This window comes from Archocentrus centrarchus, chromosome 13, assembly GCF_007364275.1.
Source record: "Archocentrus centrarchus isolate MPI-CPG fArcCen1 chromosome 13, fArcCen1, whole genome shotgun sequence".
Classification (NCBI taxonomy): Eukaryota; Metazoa; Chordata; class Actinopteri; order Cichliformes; family Cichlidae; genus Archocentrus; species Archocentrus centrarchus.
Window position 1 is genome coordinate 3,135,315 of NC_044358.1, and position 19,493 is coordinate 3,154,807.

General features: G+C 39.6%; 1 protein-coding gene across 2 annotated transcripts in view; it reads left to right on the forward strand.

The window, feature by feature from the left end:
- Window positions 1-19,493, forward strand: part of bcas3 (BCAS3 microtubule associated cell migration factor) — a 479,890-nt gene that overhangs the window by 125,784 nt on the left and 334,613 nt on the right. For both annotated transcript variants that reach the window (XM_030744094.1, XM_030744095.1), the window contains exon 16: window positions 3,889-4,039. In XM_030744094.1, the coding sequence (XP_030599954.1) occupies window positions 3,889-4,039 (151 nt within the window). The remainder of the gene's footprint in view (window positions 1-3,888; window positions 4,040-19,493) is intronic.

Below are 19,493 nucleotides of genomic sequence, written 5' to 3' on the forward strand. Positions count from 1 at the left end.
ACTCACATCAGTTTTGTCTACAAAATAGCTTGAAATAAAAAGGACATGAGTACAAGGATATACTCAAACCCTGAAATGCTAACATGATAGTAACAGCAAATTTAGAGCAGCAAGTGGGGACAGCAGGTTTTGAATTCAACTTTATAATGCAGAGTTTCACTTAAAGCTTAAATGTATGTGTGAGGTCACACACTTAAAAAAAACAATAACCATCAAGAATATTGTTGCATTAAGTCTCGCAGGTTATCAAAAATATGTGATCTTTAAGTGAGCACTGGGTGCGTACATTTTAACAAAACACTTTTATTTTAAAGTAGGATTTTATTTTGTGCACCTAAGATTGTATTTCAGTTTTAAACTAATGGCATCAGAAGCCTTATGCACATGATTTTTAGCATGATTTTTTTTTTTTACTTTGTCAGTTTTAAGATTACCTTGTATTACCCTAATTTTCACCACAACATGTCATTGTCTACATTTATCACTTCTATCACTCTGACAGTCCTTTGCAGAGGTCAGTGCCCGTGCTCGATGTTTTGAAGAAACTGATCTGAATGAGCAACTAAATTGCACGGGTTCTTCCTTTGTCGACACTTAACCTTTCTGTTGTTTAATTAAATTCTGCCCGGTAATTTTTGCATACCTCAGCTCCTGCCTTGCTCAATAAACAAGAGTAAAAATGCAAGAAAATCTTTGCATTACTACATATGTTAACAGAGAGAATCTCAGACTGAGTGCATTTTGTTTTATTTCATCATATTGCATCAGAACCTCACAGAATTAGTTGTGAAATCTGATATTACATAATAGAACCTAATCCTTCCCCTGATAAATGTCCCTCATACCATTCTCATTCTGTCTGAATGTCTTCACACACACACACACATATATATATATATATATATATATATATATATATATATATATATATAGACACACACACACATCATCATTTTCTATTGCCCCATGATCTCTAACAGATCTCGTACTAACTTGTCTTCTCTGTCTGGGGACTTATGACACGTAGAGTCCTCAGCCTTGAGTGACAGTGTGGTGTTGACAGCCTGGTCAACAGTGATCATCACCCCACCATCTCAGTATGGCTACACCTGTTCTACAACCCAATGTGTGGCTTATTTTTAAAAGTCATGGCTGACAGTGAATAATCCAATGGAGGACGCATGCACAGAGGATAGTAAATTCACTGACACCCCCACACACAATCCTCCCCCTTAACTCCCCTCTTAGCTGAAGCACCATTATGGCTTTTCAGGCTGCTTCCTGTACAGATTCCTTTTTTTCCCCTCCCTCATCTGCCCTACTCCCCTCAACACAAAAGGTGGCTGCCCAGGTTCAGGGGGTGTAGCACTTTTGAAATGTGAATGGCTTTCAGGAGTTGCTTGGGTAGGGAGTCTGACCAAGAGAGGAGCAGAGGGAAATGAAGGACAGGTTTGTGTAATGGTCTGCTCTCCCCCTCCGAAGGTCACGCGGCATTGTTGGCCAGCGGAGGTCTAAAAGACAGGCCTTTGGAGGACCACAAAGCAGAGCTTTGGCAGCACTAATGAAACTCAGAGCTACACGTTAATGATCTAAAAGACTGGACCAAAACACTCAGCAGTCCCCTTTCCGCTTGCATTCAGCCTCCTCTTGATCGCTCCTTCCAAATAATGACAAGGCACTCTCCTTCTCTACCTTTATTGTAACCTTTGATGTCTGCCTTGTTTTCTTTGTGTCTGCATCCCCCCTCCCTCCTTTTCATTCCTTTATGTTACGTGACTGTCACTCATCTATTAAGGCAACAAATGGAACAAGGAAAACATTCAGAGAGTGTATTGTGGTACACCCACAGGTTTGCTCTTTATTTCTTTTGAAAGCACTTGAACTTGGAATTTTCCTTGAGCTGCCCATTGAATCAGCAGGGTACATTTTTTTTTATTCCTGCATTGTCATAGGATTACAAAACATAGTTGTATTGTCATGCACATTTCCAAACCTCCATAGTTGAGTGTTTCATTTGTAACTGTTTACTTGAAATTGTGTATTTTCTCATTGTATTAATGACTTACTCAAATTACTAAAAATGAAAGTGGTGGTAGTGGTATGTAGTCATGCAGAGAGTTGTAACAGAAGAAAATGAACTGTGATTGTAATCATCACAGTATTAAATATAACAGAGTAGGCTTAAATCTGGGAAGTCACTTTGTCAAAGGTGGTCAAATAAGGCCAAAATTATGATCACAAAGCAGCAGCCAAAAACATGTAACTATATTAGAGTCACACCACGATCTAATATGGCTCATTTATTCTTATTATGCATGTGGTGATTAAACAAAATAATGTGAAAATTCTGTCTTTTATGCAAATTCCCTTTAAACATTTAGAAATTGGACTCATCATCTTCACACAATGGCTAAAGCATCTTACTTGGGTGTGAATCATTTTCCTTGACTGTGGAAGCTGTAGTTGGATGAAAAAGTGTGCTAGCTAGTGTGTTTTTTTTTTTTTTTTTTTTTTTTTTAGTTAGCAGTCAACATTAAATGTATGGCTTATAAATTTAAAAACCTTTGAATCAGTTCAGTACAGTATCAAAAATTGGCTTGGTTTGTCAACTGCTGTGGCTGAGGCCAAGAATGAATATAATAGTTAAGAGGGGAAGACAAATATGTACACATTTTATTCCTGGTTTCTGGAAATAATGACCAAATGTCATTTTTTAACACCATGGCTGCCCTCTACATTAATCTTTCTCCCAAGTTAGTAACTTCAGAATAAGTACCTCATACTTCTACATCACTGAGACGTCTGCATCACTGAGACGTCTACATCACTGAGACGTCTACATCACTGAGACATCTACATCATCAGAGTGATTTTCTTTTTTAAATTGTCAGAAGGTTGAACAGTCTAGCCAAAATGTCAGACTTCATGTTATAGGTGTGTGTGTGTGTGTGCATATATAATATAATATTGTGTATGTTAAACTATACACAGTATATGCTCCGCTCTTCCTGCCAGACACTAACTCTTTTTGACTTGTATAAAAAATAGTCCTCCCAGTAAGGTGGAGCCTAACTGCGTGTTGAGTGAAATGGTCAGTGAACTAGCTGCCACTCTCTTCTTGTCTCACTGAAGTAGCCGGTTAAGGCCAATAGGCCTTGAAGAAGCCCTTTGACATGGCCTGATTATGTTTGGCTGGAGCTTCATAGTGTGTGTGAGATGAGATGTGTTTCTCTGGATCATCTGTCTTTGTGGGTGTGTTTATGTGTTTGCCCATATGTGTGTGTGTGTGCGCATGTGTGTTGTGCAAGTGTGTTCGTCCTGTTGATTGGCCTTGATTAACAGACTGCCAGGCACTAGAAGCAGAGCCTTTGTAATGTACCATCTTGAGCTGGTTATTTCCAATCATTCCACAGGAGGCCTTGAACTCTGAATTGTGTGTTTGCGTGCGTTTGAGGCTGGGAGAGGGAGGTGGTGGGTCTCTGCCCCCCCCCCCCCCCCCCCCCCCCCCCAAAAAAAAAAAAAAATCACAATGTTCAAGCTAAAGAGAGAAAGGTGATGTTTTTTAAAAAAGGTCCTCTGGTGATCTTGTGTGCAGTTTGATGTGAATGTCAGATGACATTTTTAATTTAATTCCAAGTGAGCAATGTTGGGAATTTGCATCTGTAAAGAGTGCTGAACTGAAAAACTAACCACTGAGCACAGAATAAAATGAATAATGCATATAAGGTTGTTGATTCCAAGTGTTATGCTACCATTACCTGGAATGACTCATGTTCCACTTCAGATCCGTGAAGAAGAGATTTTGCTGGCCTTGCTGTTCAGGGAACATGCAGTTCTGTTCACTGCAAACACTTTTAATAATCCTGCATCTTCCTGTGTGTTTTCCAGGCAAACTGAGCAGCCAGGACTCATATAACAACTTCACCAATAACAACATGGGGAACCCGTTGCTCACCCCATTGCCCAGCCTTACTGTGGTGCTGCCTCTGGCTCAGATCAAACAGCCCATGACTCTGGGCACCATCACGAAGCGCACAGGGTTGGTATCTCTCTCTGTCTCACATACACACACACACACATACACACACACAAAAACATCCTCCACAGGAACTGCAGTTTAGAAGCACATGTGTTATTCAGCTACAAAATAAATTAATCTCATTATCTCATTATAACAGAATACATAACTTTGTGCAATAGTGGTTTGGCCAGTCACTTTACTTTACCTTCCTTATTACCATAAACAGCAATCTTACAACTTTCTTATTAAAAATTGTAATGCAGTTTTTAGCACACATGGATACATACATAATGGCTCTGTACACCATTATTGTCTTTCCCCATAGGATGAGCTGGTATACTAAGGATCTTCAAACTTTGACTGTATGTATTTAATTATTAGAGAAATAATCCAGCGCTCCTCAGGGCGTACAAGTGAATCCTTTCAAATACACTCTCTTCAGAGGGCTTGAGTGTAAAAGGATTATTGGCAGCCTCACAACCTGTGCTACATTTACATTTTGGCTATAGAGGAGGAAAATTTAAATCACACCATTATTATATCTTCATGTTCAGTCTGTGAGTTTCTGTCTTTCCTCATTAATCAGTTTGTAAAAACACTGTATTGTGTCAGCAGCGGCCGTACGTAGGCCAACACTTTTCCTCTCATATCTTGAGCTGATGCTCATGGACTTCTTTTGTCTCAGGCCACCATTGTTTTTGCATAGGATAGTGAAGCACAACACACACATGCAATCCCATTCTGTGGGCTATTTTGGGAGGCAGATAAAATATATCTGCACTAAAATAAAAGAAGTTAAATCCTGCCAATAATTTCACGTAACATTCGTGTTAGATTAAATGCAGTGTAGCCCTGCAAAGCTTTGTACATGTTTAATTTGTGACTCTCCGTCTGCCCTCGGGCACCTCTGACTTTTATTTCCATCTGGATCTTTGCCATACATTGAAATTATGTAGTTTTAAGACCATCAGCAACTAAAGGCCTTTGCTAAGTGCATTTACATACAGTACAGGTGGTTCCACAAATATGGGAAGATTTTAATATTTTCATTTAAATGTAATTTTCATGCCCTGTTTGAATGGGAAATGCTATAATGATTCAAACAGACAGAGAGGGATTCATTTCCCCATGATATTTGATAAGTGAGCTTTGAGGATGAAAATTGGGACCCGGTCCCGCAGTCAACACAAACAACATCAGGCTTTTTTTCCAAATCATTAAGATAACCTGCAAAGTTCATTTGCTTTGTAAAGATGATTATTGCACATGTGCTGCAGTGGCGTCCTGTGCCAGAATGTTTATGAAGATGTCCTGGTGGTTTGCATTTGGTTTTACAGTTGTAATATTTAGTGGTTTCTATTTATGGCCTTGAAAAGTCAAGTATGTCCTAAATTTTCTAGAATATTATTCTGTTTGTTAGTTTATTAAGTATAAAACTGAAACATAAAACACACACCATTAGTACAACCAATGATCTATAATAAAAACTGTCCGTGAATAGACAGTGAATTGCAGCAAATCAAAATCTGTTTGGGTGAATAAGTTGGTCCATACTGTTCTCAGTTCAGGTAATAGTGATATTATGATATAAGTATAAAATTCATAAAGTAATAAAACATGCCATGATGATGTAATCAGTCATATGTAACGTCCTTTATTATATGTTATCATCTTTTGGCAAATTAATTGAGCTCAACACTTGTATATGGAGGTGGCAAGTCTGTAAAAAACCCATCAAATTACATGTTTGTTTATGATATCATATGTGCATTATTGATTAATATGATTAATGATCAATATGAATATTTCATTTTTAAAAGGCACAGTTATAATGACTCCCCTAAAATCTCATCATCTCCATAGTTAAGACATTTTCATTTGTGTCTGTGGGTAAACCGGCGGTTGGCAAATATTTCTGCCATACTGTCTTCAGAATCCAGTTCAGCCCTCAGGTCTTAGAAATCATTTAAAATATGAAGGATGCAAGTGCGTATATTTTTAAAATAAATTTTAGCATAACAGCCTCACAAATCAAACTAATTCAGGTTAGTTTGACTACTATTTTGGTTGCCCATGACAAGCGGTGTGAATAACCCTTCTTCAGGTTTGGATGTTTAGATTCTTCTGGTTTCTCGGCAGCTCCATGGTTGAAATGTCTAATCGCTCACTCTGAATTCTCTGGATGTGCTCGATTCGCTCTCGGGCTCTCTTGAAAATGATGCCGACTTCAGAGCTCGCAGGGTTAAATCTCTGTGATTTCCTGGTCTCACAGACAGCTGCTAATGTATCAAGTCAAGGTCAGGACTTCAATCAGGTCATAACAGCATTTAGCAGCGTGTACACTGACAGAGTGGTGTTGCAGGAACATGTCAACTAATGTGGCTCAGTGATGCATTTTAATAGTTTTTGGACACCAGTCGAGCTTTGTTGTCATTATGAACTGCAGAGACATATCCTTATTGTGTTTGTGTAAAACTTCAGATTGATTACATTTTGCACCGACTCTTTGTGGTCATGCAGCATTCGAACAGCTGTGTCGGCTCTATGGGACACTCTCAGAGTATCGAAGTTTGCCTCCTACAACCATCCATTCAAGTCCAGATGAGGTGTCAGTATTAATGTATCAGGACACGCAGATGTGCGCCCTGCTCCTGCATGCACACTGCTTGCACCCCACACCAACACACACACACACACACACAAACACTGAGAGAGGCAGCAGGTTTGACCCCTAGAGTGGGGAGTGATATCATATGCTTTTACGTTATACTTGCACAGTAGTGCCTAGGCACCATCTGTCTGTGCAGCCAGCCCCTCTCTCTTTGTTAGGTGTGGGTGCTTGTGCATGTATGTGTGTGTATGTGGCAGAAAGAGAGAGAGAGAGAGGAGTCCAGCAGCTGTATTTACACCTGTATGAGCAGATCTCTGTTGGCAGTGTGGCAGAGGAACACACCAGCTGCTTAACCTACATTCTCTACCAAGCTGCCTTTGTGTGCACTCTGCCATAAGACACACATGCATACACACACACACACACACTAATGAAGGTTTTTCCCCCCTTTATGTGACCTGGCTAACTGCATAGATACCTTCATACATTCTGGCATGCCTGCAGACCACCAGTGTGCAAAATGTGCTGCTGTTTGTCTTCAGAAGCCTCTGGTTTTTGACATCAAAGGAAACCTCAATAAATTCACATAGAACCCCCACTTCTCTTAATTTAGATGACCCCCCCCCCCGTCAAAGTGGGGAGAGTCGGATGTGGTTCAGCATCTGCCTGATAACCCCCCCCCCCAGATGAGGCTGGGTCAGAGAGTGGAGGAATATAGCCCAACCTTCTGCTACTCCTCAGAGTCTCTTGGGAGTCCTGAACAAAGAGAGGTGTGTCACCTCTGCCCTGTCAGCGTAATATGGAACGGGGTTCAACCCAGTTGAATAAAATCCCAAAGATACTGATCACGAAATGCAAAGATTCTTTGCTGTCACAGCTTAATCTGTGAAAAGGATTAAGACAGAAATATTCAGAGTCAGCTCTACTTGTCCCTATACTCACTGGGCGGATTGATTTAACTTGTCAAAATGTCTGTCAGGGCCACATTAGGGATTTGCAAACGGATGAAGAATTGTACACTTATCCCATCTACACACTGTCTGCCTTTAACACAGACAAATGAAAATCCAAATGGAAAGATTGTCACACGCAAAACAAAACACCACCCTTGACCAAATCCTGCTGATGACATTTTCAAGCAAATGCAGATCGAGTGCAGGCAGGGTAACGAGAAAGACAACAGCAAAAGAACAAATGAGACCTTGTGACCCGCTGCAGATGTGCACTCAGATTACTGTAATATGTGTGTGAGCCAACCAAGTGGTACAGCTATAGAGCCTGACTGAGGCTGGAGCTAGAAAAGGGGCTTTAAGAATGCACCACATGGCAGCAAGGCTAAAACATTTTCACAAATCACCTCGCTTCCCTCTCATTTTTAATGGCCCAGGCGGAGCTGCTATTAGGGCCAACGGGTTAAGAGATGAATGTGTGAACGATTATTCTCCGGGAGTGGGGTTGCCACCCTCGCAGGTCGATCACACGTGCCTTTTGCCTCTCTCTCTCTCTTTCCTGCATCTCTGCCTACTTTCTCTAGCACACTAACTCAGTCTTGTTCCCCTTTTATTCCACTGAACCATGTTTAACTTGTTTCTCATCATGACCGTGACCTGTAAGGGACTCTTTTATTTTATTTTATTTTCCTCCTCACCAAACCCGCGCCATCGGGCACTGCATCACATACTGTAATCGGGTGCTCTTTGTCTACACTGAGGTCAAAACTGTTTACTGCCAGCTCAACATGGTTGACAGTTCTCCCAACTTGACCTCATGCTTTTGTTGTATTCTGAGCAGTGTGCAATTTGATTTGTAACACCAAAGGATAGGTTGGGATTTTTCAGGTCTGTTGTAAAACAATGCTGATGCACACATTTGTGAAAATAGCTTTTTTAGCTCTTGATCACTGTAAGTGTTCCCATTCTTGATACTGGCCTTTAAGGTCTTCCCACAGAAATTGTGATGCTGTAGTCAGTTTCTTTCACAGTTACAGTCTTTTGGAGAAAATTTTCCCACTTATGAATTGTGGTACCGTACTGAGCTGTGATAAACGGTTATCTTCTCTCCCACTTATGGACACGTTTGCGGTTGGTTTTGTAGACAGACATTAAAAATTCTGCACCTTTTGATTTTTTTAATTCTATGCATTTTAACCTCATAGCACATCTGTATAGTTTTACACCAGTGATCGCTTGATCTACTTAACCTGTAGGGCTTCATGAAACGGATTCTGTGATTGTTTTTTTTCTACTACTTTGTAGCTTTTTATTTCTTTTGCATTAATTCTGCTGCTATTAATTGTCATCACATGGCTGTCCATCAACTATATAAATGGCACCAAGAAGACTGCGGGGACAAAGTGGTGTGTTGTAAACCCTAAAACTTACTTGGCTTTTTCTTTGCCCATGGAGAGCTGACCCCATCTCTCCTTCATTCTGCCGCTGGTGTCCATCCATTTACCAGTTGGAGACCAGAGTTTGGGCTCACAAAGTTCATTTGACTCAGCGGAGGGTAAGACGTTAGAGATCACCCCCCTCTGCAGCTCTCTGATAAGCGGCAGTTTACCAGGGGCCTCCATTACACCAACCAGTGTGTTCATTTGTCAACTTGCGCTCCAGGAGTAAGTCATTCCAGGCTAAATTGTTGCTCCCTGTCTCCCGGCGGAACACGCTACACATTCATGTACCAAGACTAATTGGAGACTGTGAGCTATCATTGGGAGGGCCCGGGAGGATGCAGCGAAAGCGATAAAATAAAGAAGTACTACAGGATGCTTTTGTTGGTTGAAGATCCTGTTTTTCATGACTGGGGGAGGTTGGCTTGCAGGGACAGAGTTCAGTCTCATCGGACCTTTATTGCTATAGGGAAACGGCTTATTTACTGTAAACTGTTTATGGAGCTCTGTCACTATCTCTGGACATGCAGAATAAACACAGGAACACACTCCCACTCCTAATGTCTTGTAAACATTAGAAACACGCACAGACTGACAGACAGAAATACACCCTGAAAAAGACACTACACTCTGGATGACTCCTGGAAACACACACACACACACACACACACACACACACACACATACACAAACACACTGCATACTTGTTAACATAATCACAGTGAATACACGTTTGTCAACACCGTCTCTTCCAAGTAGGCATGCACGTTCATAAGACAATTCACAACCATAAATACACACTTGCACTAAAAAAAGAAGTTGCATGCAAACACACAACTTCTTGTCTCAACAATGCCTGAGAGCTGTTAGTTTTACTGGTGTCCCCAGTTGTTATACAAATTGGATAAACTCTTCCTACTCTTTCCCAATCACAACAATCAGAGCAGTTTCCCAAAGTTTTTTTTTTTTTTTTTTCGTCCCGCACGGTTGAATTCAGACCCACATGTTCATGCACATATTTCCAATTTCTTTAAAGTTAAGAGAAAAAAAAAAGAACATGTCTAAGAGAGAGAGAAGAGATGTCTAAAGAAGAGGAGGAAGAAGAAGAAAAAGAAAAAAAAACCGTCTGTGGACATGCTGTGTTTGCCAAGTATATGGTATCACACTTTACAGAGCAACTTGAGCAGATGAATCATCAAGGTATCCCACAGGTTTTTAAATCCATCTTAGCACACAGACGTTCTGTTTCCTGCCTCGTATGTACTGTGCACTTAAACAGACATGTCAAAAAGTATGTAATGTGAAAAGTGTGTTTGCTCAAGTGTGCTAGTTTTAATAATTGTTTTTCCGTCTATCTCTGTACCCCCCTCCCCCGACACCCCCCAACACCCCTTCACCCTCCTCCTCTCCCGCTCTCATGAAGACCCTACCTCTTTGGGGCGGGATGTTTTGCCATTAAAACTCCATGGTGAGTTTTACTTCTCCCCTCTTTTGGCTCCCTCGGCAGCATGAAACTGTATCCTCCACACTGCCTCCGTTACTTCTCATTTGTCTCCTGGTATCTTTTCAACACATTCTGTAGAGTTTGTGCAGTCATTCCTCAGTGGGTACAAATCCCAAAAAGGAGTGTTTTTTTTAATTTTTTCATCTTTTGTGTGTGTGCGTGCGCGCGTGTGTGTTTGCTTACCTTTCTTTTTTGTGTGTTTTTTTAAAAGTTATATTTGAAGTCAGATGATTCAACATGTTGTGTTAAAGCCACCACTTAAGAGAAAAGGGATTTTTTTTTTCTTTTAAATTTGATATTTTATATACTACACAAATATGTCGAGTAGATTGATATGGTTTCACATTTGAACTGTTGTATATAAAAGGTCTCAAAGCTCAAACTTCATGTTTTAGGTTTGCGTCACAGGTGGTAATTTAGGGTACATGCTATAGGGCTTTAGGGCACTTCCATCAAACTTCTGATCTGGTTGCTGTGTGTGTGTGTGTGTGTGTGTGTGTGTGTGTGTGTGTGTGTGTGTGTGTGTTTGCGCGCGTGTGTGTGTGTTTTGTTTGTTTTATGAACCACCCACTAGAAAATTACATCTCTGTCTTCTTGTCTTTTTCTTTCTCTTGCTTCAGACCCTCCATGATGTTTTAGACCCTCCATGATGTTTTTCCAATAAGAATGTCTTTGTGTAGAACACATGCTGTTATATTTTATTCCATCCCACTTTGGTTAGAGTTTTTTTTTTTTTTTTTTCTCCATCGGATGTGTGTTTGCACGCAGAAAATGTGCCTTGCCATATTTTGATATTGTGAACAGTGTCTTGTGTGGTTAAAGAAATGTGTGCGATGTGTACCCCTCTCCCACAAAACGGTCTGCAGAGAGTTAAGTACGAACCAAACACTTGATGTTTTGAGGTTAATTAATTAAGTGGGGCTAAAACTGGAATATAAACTTTGTTTTGAATTTTTAAAACTATTTTTGCATCTCCACTGTATTTTAGTATTTTTTTTTTATGACTTATTTTAATTTTACTCACAAGTTATGTTCAACTACTTTCAGTCATATTAGTCTGCATAGTAACTTGGCGTAAGTGACATGAAACAAATATCAAAAGCAGCCAAACACAGTGTAACATTTAGCAGCTAAAGTGCTATCTTTTTTTTCTTTGGAGTTGATCAAATTTGGTGGTTTGGTGGTTCCATGTCCTCTGTCCTCTACCATCTCTCTCCATTTGTTTCTTGATTCAAACACATGGTTTGTTTCTGATTCAAATAAGTAGTTATATGGTCACTGATGGAAATTTTCACATTTAGAAAAATAGGCAAGCCAGGCTCTGGAGACAGAATTTAAAATATGAATGACCAAAGATGGATGGAAAACATAAAAAGCTCCCAAAATTGTGAGACAAATTTCTAAAATAGAGGTGGACACCCATATTGTTTCAAATTGGCATACAGAAATAATAAACTTTGAATCTGCAAATCCTTTGATCATCAAGAAAACATTAACTCACCTTTGAAACCACAGTTTCTTTTTAGACTTAAAATGTTATAGGTAAGACAGATGAATCCATCACTAGTGATTCATCAGGAAAAATGATTAAAAACAGAGCACTGCAGGGCTAAATAAGGAAGTGGAGCAAAAGGCCAATTTCATTTGAGGTCTAGGTTAATATTCAGGAAATTATTTACTGTCACTCCTAAATTTTGAGTCAGATTTGAACTGTAATGCTTAGCACTGATGAGGCACAAAGCATCGTCCAATTCAAATGTGTTTTTTTTTTTTTTTTTTTTGGTGCAGGGGTCTGCAGCCAAGTCTCTTGTCAGCGCTGTCTGGTGAAATGAGATGCTTACAAGCTTTTAAAAGAAGCCCTATTATGACAGAGTCACTTATGAAGAGATGATTGAGTGGCTCAGGGAAGAGAGCTTTTCCTTTCCCAACTCCCAACTCCCTGCTCTCCAGCTCCTCTCTGTGAATAGCATGTGGTGCCGTCCCCAAGTGTTAGGTTTCGTCTTTTGTTGTGAGCAATCACTCATACTTTTTAATTGAAACTCGTTTCTTTCTGTCTTCATGCACTCCTGCTTAATCTAGGTCCTTAGTGATTTCAGAGCATATACTTTTCAAAGGTATACATCATTAGCTTTGGAATCTTGACCCTTGCAATAAATGCCTCCTGCTCAAATTTGAGCTAGTTAACCCTATTTTGTTTTTCTAAGAACGTCTGTCTTTTGACATGAGCTGTCATAGTCTCTTCACTGCTTTTTCCTTTAGTGTTGTCTTCTTTTATTTATTTTTTTAACAAACCATTAACTTGAATACTCTGTGAATTTCCAATTCATGCCTAAACTTGTGCCTTAAATAATGCTGTGGCCAAATACATTAGTTTATACCAACATATGGCTGTTTTAGAAAATTACATGCCTAATTTGGCACAGTGCATGGACTATAAAGTTTAGAAATGGGTACAAAAAAAGTCCCATTTTCTCCTTGAACATTTGATGCCCACTCTCCTCTTTTCACTGAGTTTCCCCCACGGTTATCATTAGTGCTGTGTGTTCAGCAGAGCCTCAAGGCTGCTTCTTTTCCAAGGGCTGTTGTAAAATAATAAATGTGACGTTGAAGGATGTGTCCTCCACATAACTGCCCTCTCTCTTTCCCTCTCTGTCTTTCTTTTCCTTCCTGCTCGCAGTCTTAATACTAGCTCCTTTTCTGATAAGAATTAACCATATGGCCCAGAATCCGTAAAACGACAGCAGTACAGCTCTTTGTCGCCGGATGGCCAGCTCAAGTGAGCTCCATCATATTTGTTTACTGCGAAGGCCCTGAAAATAAATGGAAGCTGCCATGGACTTCCACCCCCCCTCAGAGGCGCCTCATGTTAGCGCCGGACATAGTAATGCAAAGGGACTTTGATGGTTGATGTCGCAGATTGAATTATGCCCTTGAGGAAAAGCTATTAGTTCAGTCAAGAGTCCTCATTTGCTAAATTAAAAGTGGAAATGACATGTGAGTAGTCTTTTCAGTGAATTAAAGTCGCAAAGAAAATGAATTCCACTCCCTGCTAAAAGGCAAAAGGAAATTTTGTGGAGGGAGAAGAAAAAGAAAAGAGATTTGCAGTTTGTTTAATGGCATACATCTTCTCCTGCTCCCAATTCCCTCTTAGTATATTTATGTTTCATAATTTATTGATATTGGGTTACACTTTTTGTAACTTGGTGCCATTTGCTTGCCTACTCCCTTACCAAAAGTCTGCTCTAGAAATTGGTATCCATATGGGGAGCAGAATTAGGCCCTGGAGCCATGCCTGGTTGTCACAAGGGCAAAAACCTCAACACTTTCAAGCCACTTCAAGTGAGATCAAGAGGAAAAAGCATGATTTAAAACACAGATGAATAAACTTTAGTGGTCACTGTACCAGAAGAGACGAGAACTGAACTGTGATCTTCGGTCCTGTTGGCAGGCTTTGTGTTAGCTGAGGCCTCTTCAAAGAAGCCTAAACCTAGCTCATGTGCTATGAGAATGCAACGCAGAGCCAATGTTTTAACTTGCTATCATCGACTTGCACATTGCTCAGATTGTTGTGTGTGATTATTTATGTGTAGTGTGCGTGGTTGCCGCTTGATCAGTCCTTCCTAAATGGACAGTGTTCTCAATTCAGCATTGTAAAGTCCTTGTACTCACTAATTCTTCATTCAAGAAGACCCGTCCGATTTAAACTGTGTTTATAATTTAACCATTGGCATCGAAAGTCAATATGAAGACTGCGAGGAGTTTAGAACATTTTCTGGGATGGGTTGGAAGGCCCTATGTAATAGATTTCTCAGCCCCAAACTCTCACTCTTGAAAACCATCATCAGCCTGCTCTTGAGTGGGATTTGCTTTTCCTGAGTTACTGGAACATGAACTACGGGGCTTTTGTGAGGGCTTAATATTTTCCAGCAATGGGAGGAAGGCAAGGCTTTCTGCAATTAAACACCTTACCAAAGAAGAACTTTGACTTTTCAACAATCCCACACAGTAAAAGTCCTGAATATCTGTTCTTTTTGTTGAGCAATGAACAGGATGGTGTTCTATGAGCAACAAATCTGTTTTCCCTATACCTCTACCATGTAACGTGCTTATTGCCTCTTTTACTTTAATGGATCACCCTAGGATACTTTAAAAACTATACACACTGTAACATACAATTTTATGTCTGCTTTCATTTCTTTCTGGTTATACTGGCTTTTTAATTCACCTTACACTGCTCCAGTTTAAATGGACAGCACAGCAGGGACATGTTTAGGAAAGAAACAAAAGTTGAAGTTGAGAAAGCACTCCCTCATAGCTGGTTGTTCACTGGCTGGACCTGTTTGTTAACTGTTTTATCTTCTGGCTGCACTGACAGACAAACAGACCAAAGGAGAGCTTAGAGGAGAAGATAAGGGCAACCTGGAGTTATCCAGGGCAATATTCTAAGTGTGACTTTATCTACCCCTGCATCTTCCTTTCACAGACTGGGTTTATTGTGGATATTTGGTTATGCAGCTTTCTTCCTTTGACCCAGCACTAGTAAATGCTACAAAAGCCCTCCTTATGGTTACCTTCACCATTTCCTTTTTCCTGATCCATCTTTCACATAGTGTTGGCCAAACAAAGACATCAACATCTCTCTCAATCCAGGGCATAATTTATGAGGTGCTGACAGAATGGAGGCAACAGAAAGAAAGTTTTACCAGCAGTGGGTCTTTCAGTACTGGGAAAGCTGGTTGAAGTAGTAGAGTACTATCTAGTACTACAACCATTATTGTTGAACTGAGTCTTCATTGCCTTGTATTGCATGTTTTCTTAAGGTTTGTTTTAAGTTTTGTTTAGTGGCAGGCAACTTCAGAACAAGAGGAGAGGTATTTGGTCACTGTCACAGTATTGCGTATTATATACATATTTGAAGTAAGGGGGCAATAGGGCAACTGAAACCTATATGTTACTTCTCTGTCACACATGCTGCCACTGGGAACTCTGTGTCCGTTTAAGTCATTCTGTCAACTCCAGTCATTAGGTCTTACAGTGCAGGGATGGGCGTGCCATATTCAGGCAAAAGGCTCTTGGCCTATGGCAGGGCACACCCTGAAAACCCTGATTTGGATAAGTGGAAGAAAATGTATGGATGCATCATTTAATCAAAGCGTCATGTTGAAATCAGTTTTTTTTTTGTAAATAATTATTTATTAATGTTTTTAAACATGGGAAAAATATTATGTAAACCTTGAGTTAAGATTATTTTCTTCAAACGAGCTCTATTCCAACGTCAAAAATATTAAGATTAAAAAGTCATTGAAAAAGCATACAAACGCTCAGCATTAAAGGCAGAACCCAACCAGTCTGCTTTTTTCCCCTTGTTGGCCACATTGTAGTCGTTCAAAGTTAATGGCAGCTTGAACCTAGTGAGTGTACTACCCACAAAAAGCAGGTTTAGAAACAGAACACTGATTTTAATACTTATTACCTGCAGGTGGCACAATTGTCAGCCTTGCAGAAGCTCTTGCTTTCTTAGTTATAGATGTCACACGCTGGCTGGATACGTCCTGAAAGGCATGGTCTCAGTCAGGTGCTTTGCATCAGTGGCATTAAGTTTCCCTGTTGTTAATCAATTTTTGTACTTGGATCTGTCCATCTTCTTTTTAATCATCCATAGGGTCTGTTTCTGCTTATGCTAACTATCCATTTCTTTTTATATTTGTTCCACATAAAGCAAAAAATAAAAAACACCTGCACAAAATGTTTTCATGGGTTGAACTTAAGTTGAATTGCAACTTATATTTTAAGCTGGTTGACTATTCTACATCCTTGTATTTGTCTCTTTAAAAAAAAAAAAAAAAAATTGAGAGTAGACAGAAGTAAGGGTCTCACTTTCATACTAATGTGGTTTCCAGAGGTCAAGGTTAAGCACCTGTCTGGGAGTGTGTGATACCACCATAGGTTTTCAAGCCCACCTCATGCCTGATCTGCTGTGACCACATTTTACTGTCCAGGTTGCTTATAAGGCTGGACAATAATGCCAGATCTTGCTACTGTTCTCTGATTGTTACCATATGGTGAGCCAGTTGCGGCTGAAAACCCTTTCTGTGTCCGCTACTTCTCAAACAGTCTTGACATGCTGAATAATCCAATAAGTCCCAATAAATTCTCTCCTGTGGCCAATACAAAGTAAGAGAGCAAGGGAAGGCAACTTGAACACTGCCGTTAGCTTCAAATTCCATTCAATGATAACTATTGTATTTATTAATTTAAATGTGATTAAGATCAAGTATATCAAGTGTGATTTAGAACTGTTGGTCCCTACCATATGAAAGAGCAGGCAAGTTATTGAGGAAGCATAGACCACTAACTAGATGACCGTAGTTCATCTAAAAAAAAAAAAAAGTAAACAAGTGTATATTAGAAAGAGAGAACCCCCCCCCCCCCCCCCCCCCCAAAAAAAAAAAGATTCCCAGCAAACACTTCTGATGATGAGCTGGAACTGAGTAAAACTAGTTATACTCATGGGAAAAGAGGTTTTCACAGGACTGTGCGTAGTCCTGTGAAACAATTAAGTAGATCCAATGATCCAGTAGCTTGTAAAGCCACCTTTATCAGCAATAACTTGGAGTAATAGTTTTCTATGTGACTTTACCAGTCTCTCATATTGTGGTGGAATTTTGGCCCACTCTTTTTTACAGTGTTGCTTCAGTTCATTGAGGTTTGCAGGCATTTGTTGCTTCACAGCTCTCTTAAGGTCCCACCACAGCATTTCAGTTGGCTGGAGGTCTGGACTTTGACTGGACCGTTGCAGCAACTTGCTCTTTCTCTTTTTCAGTCGTTCTATTGTAGATTAGTTGGTGTGCTTGGGATCACTGTCCTGTTGCATGACCCATTTTGGGCCATGCAAACTTTTCACATACGAATCAGTGATTTTATCAATATAGTCGTACCTGAATTTATTCGTACTTTATGAACAAATTTAGAAACTGACTACGACTACTACTACTACTTTTATTAATAATAAAAATTTTTAATTGCCTTTACGTCATTATTTGCTGTTTTCCAAAACACTATAAGCCACAAAATGCTGAGAATCACAATTAAGTAATAAAAAAATTACATGTAAAGAAAAGAAATTGCTAAACAGAAAGGTGTATTCCTTAATTATCTTAATCTTTCATTAGCAGTGACTTCTATCATTGCTGGATTTCATCATTTACAGTCTAATTTCTTGGCGGTGTCCCATGGGTATGGAGAATCTGCTTTTTGTTTGTTTGTTTGTTTTTGGTCAAAGCAGTTAGTTTCTCATCTCAGGCTCGTTGTCCACCACCTTTTTAAAAAATTTTTTTATTATCATTATATTCTGTTAGGCTTTTTTCAAGTCTACATTGAAGCGCAAACATTTTTTCACTTGAACCAGCTTGAGTCTTAAATGACGCATCTTTCATAAATAAGGCGGTAATTTTGCATACGTACTTGTTTTTTGCACATTATAAGAACTTTTCTGCACACATATTAGTAAATGAGGCCCATTGCTCCAGAAGTCTGTGGTTTACAAACCTAAACTGTGCTGCCGTGTTCTTTTAGAGAGAAGAGGCTTTCTTCGTGCAACCTTTCAAACAAACCATACTTGTTCTAATTGTGTCATGAAGTTGCTAACTGAGGCCTGTAGAGTCTGAGATATGGCTCTTGTCTTTGTTTTCCTGCATTGCAGCATTGCACGGTCTGGCCTTGGGGTGAATGTGCTGGAACGTCCACTTCTGGGAAGATTGTGGCATTGTATTAACACACACCTGTTTTTAATTCACACAGTTCTTCATACCAGCAAATTGCCAGAACTTCTGTTTTTATAGAGGATTTGCTGATGATTGATTGATCAAGTGCATTTGATTAGCAGCTCCTGGCTGCTAGTGGCTGACCCTCTCAGTTCCCATGGAAGCAGTAAGGGTGTACTTGGTTTTTCAGACTACATAGAATCCACTGAAAGCTTTCTTTTTCACATGACTGTCTGGGACAATTGTTAGAATTTTGGCTGACCAGTCAGTGCACACTAACAATAGATGACAAATGCTCTTTGTTTTTGACTGTGAACTTTTAGTTTCTGATTTTCCAAACTGGATTCAGTTTTGGTGTAAAGCTCCCATGTCGGTGGGTATTAAGATTGGCAAGGTTATGGGAAATGTCAGTATGCTATGATGTGGCAGGATGCTATGCTGACATTGTGAATGGAGAAGATTACGCCATGTTGTACATGGACTGAATCTGTCCTAAGAAGTACTACTACTACTACTGCGTACCATTCTTCTAAGACAGGAAGATTATCTTCAAAGGTGGCTCAGTTGTGTGTCACATTACATCAACATTTATGTCTAACTTAATTTTCCCATTTTTTTTGCTGCAAAAATTTGTTTTTCTTTGCAGGCATTTCAGTTTCCCCGTGATTAGCTCCTTGCATGCTTTTAATATATTATGTTAATTGTTTACAGATGTTACTGTGCAATTCATTTCTAGTGTAAAATGCTGAAAAACTCATAAGCTTAAATTTGGCCATTATGTTTTCTGAACAAATAACTAATAGAAACATTAGACTTAAAGGTGCTATGTATTAGACTTGGCTTCAATAAGCACCACACTGAGAAAAAATATTTTAATATTGAGTTAATTACAGCACAAGACAAGAAGTGTGCTCCTCCTCCACACAGGGACCGAACATTTCTGGCAAAGGAAAGTTCAAAGACAGATGTTTCTCTTATTGAATCACTAAAGAAAGGGAATGACTTATTGGAAATGTGGTCATAATTCACAAATAAGTTACTGACAAATTGGAAACCTTGCATAAGCTTTGAGTAAGCAATTGTCTCATTAGTCTGATGTGGTTACATCACTAATACCCGTCAGTCAAAGGACTTGACATATTAAAATATGAAACACCTGCACCTTTTGAACCCCCATCACTGCAGCGTATTATTTACTTTCTTAT